Below are 13,689 nucleotides of genomic sequence, written 5' to 3' on the forward strand. Positions count from 1 at the left end.
AGCGTGTGAGAAGCAACCAGCTGATGTTTCTCCATCACCTTCCCTTTCCCTGTCTCTGAAAAAGAATAAAATATTTTTTAAAATCTGTAACACACCAAAAAATTTAGTTTTTGCCAATCTGACAAAAAATAGGCATAATTTTGCTTAATTCACAGCAGATGGCTACTTTTGTGTTGGCTGTTGTCATTTTTTAAATTGCCACTCTTAAGGGAAAAGAGGTCAGTGCCCTTGGCTAAATAGTCAGGCACTGCATGTTTTAAAAATTCTTGGCAGCACACTGGTTGGAAATTGCTGTCTTAGAGACTATTAGGTTATACTATCTAAAACCTAGCTGAAAAAATGCTTTTTTGGAAATAAGATACTTAACCCAAAACTTGATGTAACTCTAACCTGACTGTGAAATGGCAGAGGGCCTCTGTTTACTTCCCGTGTACCTGGTGTTGTGTGTGTTCCCGTGCGGCTCTCTGAATCTCCCGCGTGAGGGTCAGTGCTGCTGTCCCTTTAGAGAGCAGCTTTTGTGTGAATATTTTAAGTTAGGTAATTATTTCTGTTGACTCTGATCCCAGAAGCCTGTAGTATACATGATTACCATATGTAATAAATGTATAAAATTTCAGTTTTAGTTTCTAATGGCAGTGAGAGATGTTAGTCTCTTAGGATGGAATACTTGACTTTGATTTTCGAGACCTATGTGTCTTCTCTCTCAGCTGGGGAAAGTAGGTTATGATCTTTGTCATTATAATCTTTTCCCTGGTTAGGACTGTTGGCTTCATGTAAATGCCAGAAAAAGCGTGTTTCCCAAGCTGTCAGCCGTGATGCGTGACGGTGGCCGGGGCCTGGCCCCGGTCATACACCCCAACCTGCTGCCGTTCGTTAGCAAGCTCCCACAGTCTGTCACAGACCCAAAGCTGGACTTCTTCAAAGACTTCCTCACCTCTCTGGTTGCAGGGTAAGGGGTTTAACTCATGGGTCTTTAAAGCCAAGAGATGTTTCTTGTTCTCACAAAGGGGTGGGATGAACAGAATTGTCTTTCTTATTTAAATTTCCCCCAAATAGCCCTGGCTGGTGTAGCTCAGTGGATTGAGCTCAGGGCTGCAAACCAAACAGCCACAGTTCGATTCCAGGTCAGGGCACATGCCTTGGGTTGCACGCCAGTTCCCAGCGGGGGGAGCACAAGAAGCAACCATGCCTTGATGTTTCTCTCTTTCTCTCCTTCCCTTCCCTCTAAAGATAAATAAATAAAATATTTTTTAAAAAATAAGAAATAAATAAATAAAATTCCCCCAAATAGTTTTTTCCTATTCATTAGACACTTTTCAAGTTTTCAGACAAGTAAAACGGAATTTTTTTCTTGGGTTCTTTCAGGGCTTCAGTGCTAGATAAATAAAAGATAAATAAATAAAATACTTTTTTTTTTTTTATCTTTAGAGGGGAAGCACAAAAGGCAACCATACATTGATGTTTCTCTCCCTCTCTCCTTCCCCTCTAAAGATAAAAAAAAAAAAAAAAAAAAAAGTATTTTATTTATTTATCTTTTATTTATCTAGCACTGAAGCCCTGAAAGAACCNTTTCTTAGATAAGTCCCTTTAGCATTTCATATAATAAGGGCTTGGTGATGATGAACTCCTTGAACTTGACCTTATCTGAGAAGCACTTTATCTGCCCTTCCATTCTAAATGAAAGTTTTGCTGGATAAAGCAATCTTGGCTGTAGGTCTTTGGATTTCATGACTTGGAATACTTCTTTCCAGCCCCTTCTTGCCTGGAAGGTCTCTTTTGAGAAATCCGCTGACAGTCTGATGGGTACTCCTTTGTAGGTGACTGTCCCCTTATCCCTTGCTGCTTCTAGGATTCTCTCCTTCATTTTCATCTTTGGTAATGTAATTATGATGTGCCTTGGTGTGTTCCTTCTTGGGTCCAACTTCTTTGGGACTCTCTGAGCTTCCTGGATTTCCTGGAAGTCTATTTCCTGTGCCAGACTGGGGAAGTTCTCCTTTATTATTTGTTCAAATAAGTGTTCCACTTGTGGCTGTTTCTTTCCCCCTTCTGGTACCCCTATAATCCAGATATTGGAACATTTAAAGATGTCCTGGAGGTTCCTAAGCCTCTCCTCATTTTTTTGAATTCTCATTTCTTCATTCCTTTCTGGTCGGATGTTTCTTTCTTCCTTCTGGTCCATTCCATTGATTTGAGTCCCAGTTTCCTTTCCATCGCTATTGGTTTCCTGGACATCTCCCTTCATTTCAATTAGTTTAGCCTTCATACGTTCCTCTAATTTGTGACTATAATCAACCAGTTCTGTGAGCATCCTGATAAACAGTGTCTTGAACTGTGCTTCTAAGAGGCTGGCAATTTCTCAGTCGCTGAGAGTTATTGGCTCTGGGACTTTGAGTTCTTCTTGTGCCATCTTTTGGGCTGTTCGTGCCTGTTAAGTAGCAGGATCGGAGCCCTAGGTGTTCACCAGAGCAGGGCAACTCAGTCGCTGGGTTGTGACGCTGTATGTGGGGGCGGGGTCAACGAAGAACAATGGCGTCCTGTGTGTCTCCTCCCGCCGCCACAGGCACAGGTGCCGCAGCTGCCACTGTCACTGGGCCCATGCGTTTCGTCCCACTGCACGCAAGTGTGCCACCGCCGTCAGCCCTCGCCCCCTGGGGCCTGCGTGTCTGTCTCACTGTGCGCGAATGTGCAACCGCGGTCAGTCTGCCCCACACCCCGACTGGGTCCGGGCCACTTGTGCTCCTAGGTCTAAGGATCTTTCCTGCCCGACCCTGCTCCGCTGCTGGCTCCCCCCTCTTACCGTCCCCGTTGAAGGGTTCGTCATTGTCAGACTTCCGTATAATTTAATTTTCTGTTTTTTGGCTGTGACTTTGTTCTCCAAACCTTTGTTGTATGCAAACTTGGTTGTGGGAGAAGGCACAGTGTTTCCAACTATGCCTCCATCTTGGCGGAAGTCCCTCTGTTGAAAAATTTTTTAAATAGGCTTTTTTTCACAGTTCTTCAAGTTCATATTATAATTAGGCTATATTTTTGTTGCTCATTCTTAGTGTTTAGTTTAAGAATTTTATTTTTTAGTCCTGGCTGGTGTGCCTCAGTAGATTGGGTGCCAGCCTGTGACCCAAAGAGTCATCATTTCCATCCCCAGTCAGAGCACATGCTGGCTTTCAGGCCAGGTCCCCAGTAGGGGGCGCACGAGAGGCAGCCATACACTGATGTTTCTCTTCCTCTCTTTCTCCCTCCCCCTCTCTCTAAAAAAATAGATACTGAAAATATTTAACAAAAATAAATGCACATTTCAAAAAATAGAATTTTATTTCGAAAAGTCCTCATCTTTCGGTATGATGCCTCTTCCAAGACTTTGTTTTGGTGTCTCTGAGGTGCTGTGCTCTTTTTCACGAAGGCATGAGCCCCGGTGGTGTGTTGCTTTGCAGGCTGTCAACAGAGAGGATCAAATCCAGCCTCAGCGAGTGCTCGGCAGTGGTAGCTGCATTCTTCGATTGCTTGCGTTTCATCATGCAGCAGAACCTAGGAGAGAGAGAGATTGAAGAGATGCTCATCAGCGACCAGGTATTTGTAGTGTAAAAATCACGAGCGTTTTCCACCCTGACTAGAAAGAATCAAGTTCCTTGTGTCAGGATTCCATATGTGCCAGTGTAGTTAGTGTAACACTGTAATGACTGAGGACTGGCCTCTGGATGAACAGACCCTGATGGTTTTAAAGTTGAAATGCAAAACCGAATTTAGAAGATGCGGGTTTTGGTCTTTCGCATCACCGTATTTTACTGTCTATGGTGTGCACCCACGTCTGTGCACATTGTACGTGTGGGATTGTCTTGCTCATCGTTACACCCCTGATGTGTAAGCATTTTACCCATGTGTAATGTGCATCCTTACTTTTCCTTCAGAAATTGGGGCAGAAAAGTGAGCATTGTACACAGCAACATATAGTAAGTTCAAATACACGTGCTTCAGTATTTATTACTTCTGAAATATTCAAGCACATATACCCTTTTGTGAACAGTTGTGTTTGGTACTTAGAATCAGTGATGAGGGAAGATTCTAGAATATGGCTCCTGTGGTAGAAAATTAATTGATGAAATATAAGCCCAAATTCTAGTTATTATCTCAGATAGTTAACTTCTCTTATCTTTGTAATTCAAGAAAAGGATTCTGAATTCTGTGGATCCTCTGTATTTTCATTTCGGCTTAAGGAAAAAAGCAAAAACTTGAATAACCTCAGAAATTCAGAGAAAAGTATATTTGTTAATATAAATGACCAATAATCCTGGTCACTTATGTCATCAAAATGAAGTCATTCAGGAGGAATACAGTAAAATCATTAAGTTCTGTATATTGATAGGAAAATGATGTATCAGGTTAACTCTTTTCAGAGTTCTGGGGGGGAAATCCTTATTTCTTATTTATTAAATATGGACACTTTTAATGTTATCTATTACATTTTATTTCTTCTGGAAACTGAACTATTCTATTTCACCTTCTCTTTCAGTTGATTCCTGTGATTGATGCAGTTCTCAAAGACCAAAGATTGCAGGATGGGCACCCATTTGACTATTTGGCAGAAACTTTAAGTTCTTGGGAAGCCAAAGCAGATCTGGAAAAAGATGGTGAAACTGCTCACAGCTTGGAAAAAGTGCTACTGGATTTCTGGGAAAGACTATCAGAGATCTGTTTTCAGAAAATGAATGAGCCAGAAGCTGACGTTAAGTCTGTTTTGGGTGTATCTAACCTATTACAGGTCCTTCAAAAGCCAAAGAGCTCATTGAAGTCAGATAAAAAAAAAGTTGGTAAGGTCAGGTTTGCTGATGAGATGCCTGAAAGTCATGCAGAGAATGAGAAATATGTCCCCTCAGAAGGTGAGAACAGAGAGGGCTGGGAATTAGTGGCTGAACCTCTTCTCTCCCATAACTGTTCAGACCTTCTATCTCCACTGCGGAAGAGACCTTTGGAAGACTTAGTCTGCAGACTGGCAGGGATGAGTATTAATTTTGTCAATGAACAAAAATCGGAGCAACATCTGAGGTTTCTTTCCACTCTGCTCAATTGCTTCTCTTCAACCCAAGTATTTAAGATGCTGCTAGGTGATGAAGGGCAGAGCATTGTCAAATCCAAGCCTCCTGAAATAGCCGAACTTATACAGAAAAACCCTGCAGTGCAGTTTTTATACCGGAAAGTAGTTGGCTGGCTAAATGAGGACCAGAGGAAGGATGCTGGTTTCCTGGTGGACATTTTGTACAGTGCCCTCCGCTGCTGTGGCGACGATAAGGAAAGAAAAGATGTTTTAGACGATCTGACAGAGGTATTACTGTTGCGTCTCTTCAAACTGTCCTGGCTTACACTGGCACCACCATTACAGACGTGGAGGGGTCTTGTGGGGGCGGGACATCTGGGTGGTTTCTTGATTATGAATTGAAAGATAAGCAGCATAGTGATTGTGAGTTGAGAAGTATGTGGGACTTCCCAGCCGGCGTTCAGTAAATATGTATGTGGTCATGACATGAGCTTGGTAGCAAAAAGGGGGAGTTGGACCAGCTGGAAAAGTTCTATTTCTGTAGTGGTTACCTGGTTGCTTCATTTACTCATAAATGTTTACTGTTCCTTCCAGTGATTACTTGTGACTCCTTTTCCTCTTTCAGGTGGATCTGAAGTGGAATTCAGTTCTTCAGGTCATTGAAAAGGTATCTTAGGGATATTTTTCTTCTCTTTTTCTTTTCGTGTTTATGGGTATAGAAAAATTAAAACCCCAGTCGTAGCTGTACACGGGGTGTGGTCAGGTACCTGTGTTAGAGGACTTTCTCTTTCCTGTCAGTTCCTGTAATTGGAGAAGACATTCGGTGCTTGCCTTCTGTGGGGTTTCTCGGGGCATCAGGGAGGAATGAACGGGCTCTGGAAACCCAGTGTTTCTTCCCAAGCAGGCAACAAAGGGAAAGTTCAACATTTTTTTATTGTTATTTTTCCAAATCATAAGAGAAAGTTTATTTAGAAAGCCACAGGGTAGAAGTGAGCCAGGAAGCAGATTACAGAGGCAGAAGAAGGACCCCTGGAGCTCCCGAAAGAGAAAGGCAGAGGTGCTGTGCCGGGCCGGGGCGGGGAGGGCTGCGGGACAGGAACGGCGTGGGCATGCCCCCCAGAGGAAGAACACAGACACTGGGTTTTTTTAAATGAAGGCTGCTGGTTTCTTTTCTTATCCTGGTCACTCTTTCTTCCATAGAAATGGATTCAGTGGTTCTAGTTTTGCCTGGAACTCGTCAGGAGATTGTTGGCCCAGCTCTGGAATATTTATACAGGCAGATTAAAGCCTTCCAATGTTTGATGGCAACTTAACTGGATAAGAAAGTTAATGATGAGACTAATGAAAAGAAATCAAGGGACATAAAAAATTTGGAAGTTTAAAACATAGTCTAATTAGCCCTGGCTGGTGTAGCTCAGTGGATTGAGCACGGGCCTGTGAACCAAAAGATCCCAGTTCGATTCCCCATCAGGGCACATGCCTGGGTTGCGGACCAGTCCCCAGCAGGGGACGCATGAGAAGCAACCATACATTGATATTTCTCTCTCTCTCTCTCTCCTCCCTTCCCTTCTAAGGATAAATAAATAAATTTTAAAAAATAGCCTAATTATTCTTTCCTAATGAAGATGTAAATAATATAACTAACAACACGTTTCCAACAATAGAAATGTTATGACCACTTAAAATTTTATTTTAGCTTTTTTGGATGATTTTTAAGTTTTACACAGATAACTCTCTAACTTACAAGTTTTTTTCTTTTAAACCTTTGGCATAAGACACAACCTGATATTTACCATCCTGACCACTCCTGCATGCATGGAGGACTGAACTGACACAGTTCACTTGTGTCCGTGTGCTCACGTCACTCCGGGTGAGCACGTCACGTGCTCAGTTTCCAGAGCATTTTCACTCTGCAGAGCTGAAGCTGTATCAGCTGAACAGTGACTCCCCCAGTTCATTTTTTTACAAAACAAATACACAATGTTACTGTTTTTCAATGAGAAATATAACTTATCGGGCACCTTCTCCCCCTGTAGGCAGGCTGCAGGGAAAGCCCAACTAGCAGCCAAGCTGCTTCATACCTCTAGAGTCAGGGTCAAGGGCATTGAAAGTTTCATAAGAGAATGCTCCCTCCGTTTCCAGCATGGAGATGTCTCTGCCACGTGGTTTGGGAGACTCCTCCACCAGGGCAGTGTTTGCTGCCTGCTCGCCCCGAGCAGCCAGCTTCCTATCCTTAGAGCTGATCAGATTCTGTCTGTAGATAATACGTGGAGAAGTCAAACTTCGAGTCTTGCCAGCCCGAGACACATTTCATTCAGAAGATTATTTTCTGGATTTTGTAGGGTTCTATAAAACAGACTGGTCTATTTTTTGATAAACTGTATTATTAGGAAAGTCAATTTTAAAGCCATTTAAACTCTCGTTTTTCTTGTGTTCGTACAACCTCGTACTTTATGAGCAGAGCCCTAAAGTTACCTTCTTTAAAAACAAACCTGGATTTTGAATGCAGAAAAGAACCTTAGAGATTTTCTAGGTTAATCTTCATTTTTCAACTTAGGAAACAGGCCCAGGTTGATTATGAGATTTGTCCAAGGTCATGAAGCCAGAATAGTGGTGAAGCTAGGGCTAGAATAAAAGCCATGGTTACCTACAATTTTTTATGTAAAAGGATCAAGTTTTTCAGGTATTACCCAGTCCACACTTGGGTTGTTTTTTTGTTTTGTTTTTCCTAGATTGCTTTGAAATGAGCCAAATTGCAAATTCCTTTCTTCTCAAGCCTTAAAACAAAAGAAGCTCTGGGAACATGGATCAGCATGCTTTTGGGGGTGGATTTACAGTTTCTTTCTTGCTTCTCCACTCCATGAAAATAAACTAGTTGCTGTCACATATCTGGCCCTAGTAACTATTTTAAGGAATTTGTGGAGGTAATAAGAAGTACTATTATTCATATTAAAGCAATTTACCATTATATATTAATTATGCTCTAATTTTAGCAAAATTAATACACAAAAATTGAATATCTGTAGAGCATTTTTTAAAAATCTGTCCTCAAAGTTCAGACATTCAGTATCGAACAAATCTGCAGAGTTGGTAGGAGGTGTCAAAGAAGTTTTAGACTGTCTCTGCTCTCGAGGAACTTAGAGTTTCATTGGACACAAGACACACACAGATGAAACATTTAAATAACAATACAATCCAGTAAGTGTTTTCAAAATTCAGAGAAAATCAGTGGTGAGCGTGGGCTGGAGAGGTGGGGAGACCTCAGAAAGCAGGTGGGATTTGTACTGATTCTCAAAAAATGGATGGGACTTGGGGCAGTGGCTTGGGGAAAATGGATGAACCAAGCATGGGGTATAGCGAGCCAGGCTTTGTGGGGACAGGGAAGCTGCCTGTCTCAGCAGGAAGGGGGAGAGGTGGGCAGGGCTGGGGCCGTGGGAGGAGTTCAGGGAGGTGCTCAGGGCACAAGAGCTAAGACCCCAGGCAGACAGACTTTGTGGTCTTGCTTCTAACCGTTGCTTTAATTGTATGGTTTTAGGCATGTTCTAGTTCAGAGAAACATGCTTTAGTCATTTCTTGGCTGAGAGGAGATATCTTCGGAGAGAAATTGGTAACCTTGGCAGGTCATCTTTGCGATAAAGACTTGGAATCCACAGTGACTTCCGAACCTTACGTCTCAGAAAGATGGGCTCTTTTAAGCTTGGTATTATCCCAACATGTTAAAAGTGGTAAGCAAAAATATGAGTTGTTTTCAGTGGGGAAATAGCTCTATCACTTTTGGGGGGATTTCATGCTGCTGAGAATATGACATAATTCACTAAAATATCTTAATTTTGTAAGTACCCTAAATGTTTATTATCTTTGTGGCATGACTTGGGTGACATTTAATATTTTGTATTTTATTCTAAAGGGTTTTGAATTTAATTTAGGAAAGCTCTTTGCCCTAGTTTTTAGAGCATAGCTTTTTAAATTTAATTTAAAACTGCTTTTTTTGTGTGAGGCTTTTTGTGTGTGTGTGAGAACATACTGATTTGTTCGTGTGGGTTTCTTTTGTCTAATACAGAAGCACCTTTTTTTAAGGTTTTATTTATTTTCACATAGAGGGGAAGGGAAGGAGAAAGAGAGGGAAAGAAACACAAACGTGTAGTTGCCTCCCATGCACCCCCAACTGGGGACCCAACCCGAAAGCCAGGCATGTGCCCTGACTGAGAATTGAATTGGTGACCCCTGGTTCACAGGCCAGCACTCAGTCCACTGAGCCACACCAGCCAGGGCAGCACCTTTTTTTTTAAATAAGCACATACAAAGACTCAAGTTGTAAGATACTCAAAATTATACTGTTAATATTTTTTTATTTTTTTGTCCATGTTTCTTTTCCTCTAGATTACTTGATTGGAGAAGTATATGTTGAAAGAATTATTATTAAACTTCATGAAACTTTATCCAAAGCGAAGAAATTGTCAGAAGCTGAAAATAATGGCTCTTCAGTGTCTTTCGTCTGTGATGTGGCCTATGACTATTTCAGCTCAGCCAGAGGAGGGTTGCTCGTGCCATCCTCTGAAGATTTATTATTAACTCTCTTTCAGCTGTGTGCTCAGAGCGGAGGAGAAACACATTTGGCAGGTAGTAGCCTGCTGCTCAGATGTTTTGCTGGAAATCTCTGGCTCTGACCTTTATAGTATCAGTGCCAAGGATTTATCAGTTGAGTCATATAATGTGTTTGAAAGTTGAAATCATTTTGAGTACAGGACTCAAATCTTAAACACTTTCTGCCCTAAAAACCAAGTTAAAGATGTGTGTAGACATCATTCTTAAGTTCTTACTTGGTATCAAGGAAATAGTTTCGGAAGGTGCCATATCTTATTTCTTTTCTTCTCTTAAATAGTTAAAAACATTCACTCTCAGGATATATCAAAATGAAATTGAGATCGCCTTTTTAAGGACTGTATTCTTGCCTTGTGTGTTAATTTAGATATATTTATGAAAAATATTTTTAAAAATACTCTTGGTAGCCTTCCTCTCCAACTCTTTAATACTAATGTTTCTATTTAAAAAAGGTATATACTCTTAGGTTGGCCAAAATTGCCAAAATAAAACACACATTTTTCATTTTCACCAATAACTTTATTGATTTGGATATTTTGAGTATGTCACCTGTCTCCTGTGTGGTATAACATTAGTTCTTAATTAATGTCTTACCTTTAATTTGATTGTTATCAACTTCAATTGGCCTACCCAGCCATGGGTAGCATCATACAGCAAGAGAGCTCTAGCACGAAACTTTGCAAATCACTTTTGACATGTTTAGTCAGTCACAGCACCTTTTCCATACACTGCACTAATTGTTTTTTACATTTTAGTTGCATTTTTTAAAAGATTTTATTTCTTTTTAGAGAGAGGGGAATGGAAGGAGAAAGAGGGAGAGAAACATCAATGCGTGGTTGTTGCCTCTTGTATGCTCCCCACTGGGGACTTGGCCCACAACCCAGGCATGTGTCCTGACATGGAATTGAACCGGCGACCCTTTGGTTCACAGCCCATGCTCAGTCCACTGAGCTACACCAGCCAGGGCTCAGTTGCATTTTTACCTTTCTTGAAATAATAAAGCGTAACATGCCAAAAACGTTACATCTCTCGTTCCATGTTAAGTATTAAAATAGCTGTACAAATATTCACCAATTTTGATGTTTCTTTTAAATGCACACTAATATGGCAGCTGTCACCCACCATACAGTGTAACAGAATTGTTTGGAACGAAGTTACAGAGCCATCTTAAGGAAAAAAACAAATGAACATTTTGGCCAACCCAGTATTTTTCACATCTCCAAAAGGATGACTTTAATTTTACTATTGGATTTTTGTTTTCTTTTTTTTAAATAAATTTTTTTATCTTTAGAAAGGAAGGGAAGGAGAGAGGGAGGGAAATATCAATGTATGGTTGCCTCTCGTGTGTCCCCTGCTGGGAACTAGCCTGCAACCCAGGCATGTGCCCTGACTGGGAATTGAACCGTGATCGTGTGGTTCGTAGGCCCGCGCTCAATCCACTGAGCTACCCCAGCCAGGGCTTTGTTTTCTTTTTTTTAATGTTACCTTAATAATGTGAGACCGGCAATGAATTCTTTTAGACATTTTGTAATGATTATAATTACTGCAGCAGAATTGCAAATTACTGTCGACCTCTCGATTTTAGACATTCTTATCTGTAAACTGAAAAATACTTGGCTCTCTGGCATGAATGTGTTGGTTCATCAGACGGGATGTGCAGGCCCGCAGAGTGCCTTCCTGCGCTCATCTGCTCTGTGGCTGAAGGACCAGGTCCAGTCTTCGCCTTTGGACATCCAAAGGTACCCATTTTGTGCTCCGTTGCACAGTATTTCTTAATATGTGATCACATTCCTTAGATAAGATTCCATACTTAGTGTGAGTGCTTATGAAAGATGGCTCGTCATGTGAGAACTCCATGGGATTCCTACAAGGATTATTCCGGAAGGATTTGTTTTAAACTTACTGAGCTGGGGACGACAGTCACAGCAGACCTGCTGTCCTCCCGACTTATGGTCAGCGAGGGGCTGCTGCTGCTCTTCTGCGTCTTGCCTGGTGTGGCTCACAGCTGTCGCCTCTCCTGGCCGGTGCACACAGCGACTGTTCTGTATCGCTTTTCTTTTGGGGTCTGACAGCCCCTATCTTCAGGTGTTTGAGTTGCAGATTGTTTCACATCTCACACACAGTCCATATATGAAAGGAAAATGAAGCAGATGTACCCAGAGGCTTGGGAGTTGAATCTCACCTGTTTCTGATCACCGTGCTCATTTTGTGGGACATGGGACCTGTATTTCAGAAATATCTGATCAGAAATGGGTCGGATCTCCTTCTCGCTGAGATGGAAGTAGCACTTTCTTTTCAAATTGTAAATGTGGGATTAAAGCCCCACTGTGACTGTGTGTGTTGGGGGTGAGGAGGGGAGATGAGGCATAGCAAAGCCACTCGGAGTTACTTTTGTCTTTTTGTTCCAGTAAGCTGTTACCTGCCACAGGGCATTCATTGTGTACCTAGGTGTCCTAACAGTACGTTCTTTACGTTGTTTTAGTCTTCAAGGCCTCTTGTCTACTGTGGATGATTTGCTTAATAAGCTTCTGGAGAGCGAAGACACCTCCCTCTTGGGAATTTATATTGCAGGTGTCATGCCAAGCAGCAGAGAGTGGGAAACGATGAGACAGTCCCTCCCTATGCAGGTATGTTGGGGGTCGGAGAGTGCGCATCTCCTTCTCATGTTTCAATTTCATGGAAGCTTAAATATTTTTATTTATGTTTGGTGAAGAAAAGTAAGTGAAGTAAGTGTCTAACTTTGCCCTGATGCGTCCAAGTTCTCCTCTGTGTGTTTGCTGTTTGCGTGGCCCCAGCCTGCACTTGGCGGCAGCCGTGGTGCAGGTGAGGTCCGAGGGCATCTGCAGGGAATGTACAGGTTCCTCATAGCAGAGCCCGAGCTTCAGGCTTCTGTGGCTGTGCCAGTAAACTAATAATAACCTCATTCTGACAATGACTTCAGAAACAAGTTGAAGAGGTACTAGTAACTGTGTTTTTGCTCCCTGAGTTGTACAGTTGGTGGCAGGTAGGATGTCTGATTGGTGTGCCCCGCCTTATCGTTCTGCAGTGGCTGCACAGACCTCTGTTGGAAGGAAGACTGAGTTTGAATTACGAGTGTTTCAAAACAGATTTTAAAGAGCACAACACAAAGACACTTCCTAGCCATTTGTGTACTTCAGCATTGCTGAGCAAAATGGTATTAGTTGCACTGAAAAAGGAAATAGTCCTAGAAAATAATGAGCTTGAGAAAATAAGTAAGTATATGTGAACATTTAATGTAATGTATATATGAATTTTGAAATACTTTCGATTATACTGTTACAGAACAAACTGGGGGGAGTAAACAATATATTATTACCAAAAGGATCACCCTTTTTTTCTCCCGGGATTCTCCTACCCGTACTAGGTTCACTTTGCCCACCGCCCACCAGAGGAAAGACATCTGTCAGTGCTAGAGATTGGTGAAAATGAAGAGAATTATTTATCTAAAAGTTATACAGACTTAGAGTAATGACTTAATGTCTCCATTAAAATACTAAAGTTCTTTGGAATACCCACAAACACACACAGTCTTTCTCCCCTCTGCCCAGTCCAGGGTACCATATCTCAGGAAAAGAAGTAGAAGTCCATGATTCGGGCTCCTGGCACCTTTGGCTCTGCTGCCACCACCATCTCCAGTTAATCCAAAGCTGTGTGGCACCTTCTCACGGCCCAGCTGCAGGAGTCCTTTCACCCCTTTTCTTCCAGGCAAAGTCTCTACTGCTGCCTGAGCCATGTGGCAAAAGGGAGCACCCCAGAGCTGGGTGGTCCTAACTCGCCCAAGCCGCACGGTCTCCACTCCACCAAAGCCTCGTGGCCCTGACCTGTGTGGCCGCCACGCCTGGGTTTAAATCCCAACGCCAGTCTTCCTCTGCAGCCCCATTTCTGACTCCTCCCACAATCCGTTCTACCTGCCAGCATTCTCATATCCTTCCAGCTTTACTAGGCTGCCGTAACAAGTCTAGGTAGACGTGGCTCCGTGGCATGGAACCAGTCACCCGCAAGCTCTCACGCGGGCCCTGTAACCAGGGGAGCTGCCTCCC

The 13,689-nt window shown here is 42.3% G+C and overlaps 1 protein-coding gene across 3 annotated transcripts in view; it reads left to right on the top strand.

Annotated features, from left to right (window-relative positions):
- LTN1 (listerin E3 ubiquitin protein ligase 1) overlaps nucleotides 1-13,689 on the top strand; it is a 47,517-nt gene that overhangs the window by 9,481 nt on the left and 24,347 nt on the right. For all 3 annotated transcript variants that reach the window (XM_037029679.1, XM_037029677.1, XM_037029676.1), the window contains exons 8-16: nucleotides 759-949; nucleotides 3,429-3,564; nucleotides 4,505-5,314; nucleotides 5,652-5,693; nucleotides 8,562-8,751; nucleotides 9,407-9,646; nucleotides 11,214-11,367; nucleotides 12,111-12,255; nucleotides 12,675-12,861. In XM_037029679.1, the coding sequence (XP_036885574.1) occupies nucleotides 759-949; nucleotides 3,429-3,564; nucleotides 4,505-5,314; nucleotides 5,652-5,693; nucleotides 8,562-8,751; nucleotides 9,407-9,646; nucleotides 11,214-11,367; nucleotides 12,111-12,255; nucleotides 12,675-12,861 (2,095 nt within the window). The remainder of the gene's footprint in view (nucleotides 1-758; nucleotides 950-3,428; nucleotides 3,565-4,504; nucleotides 5,315-5,651; nucleotides 5,694-8,561; nucleotides 8,752-9,406; nucleotides 9,647-11,213; nucleotides 11,368-12,110; nucleotides 12,256-12,674; nucleotides 12,862-13,689) is intronic.

The sequence above is a fragment of the Sturnira hondurensis genome, unplaced genomic scaffold (assembly GCF_014824575.4).
Source record: "Sturnira hondurensis isolate 20B ecotype Veracruz unplaced genomic scaffold, ASM1482457v3 Scaffold0020398, whole genome shotgun sequence".
Lineage (NCBI taxonomy): Eukaryota > Metazoa > Chordata > Mammalia > Chiroptera > Phyllostomidae > Sturnira > Sturnira hondurensis.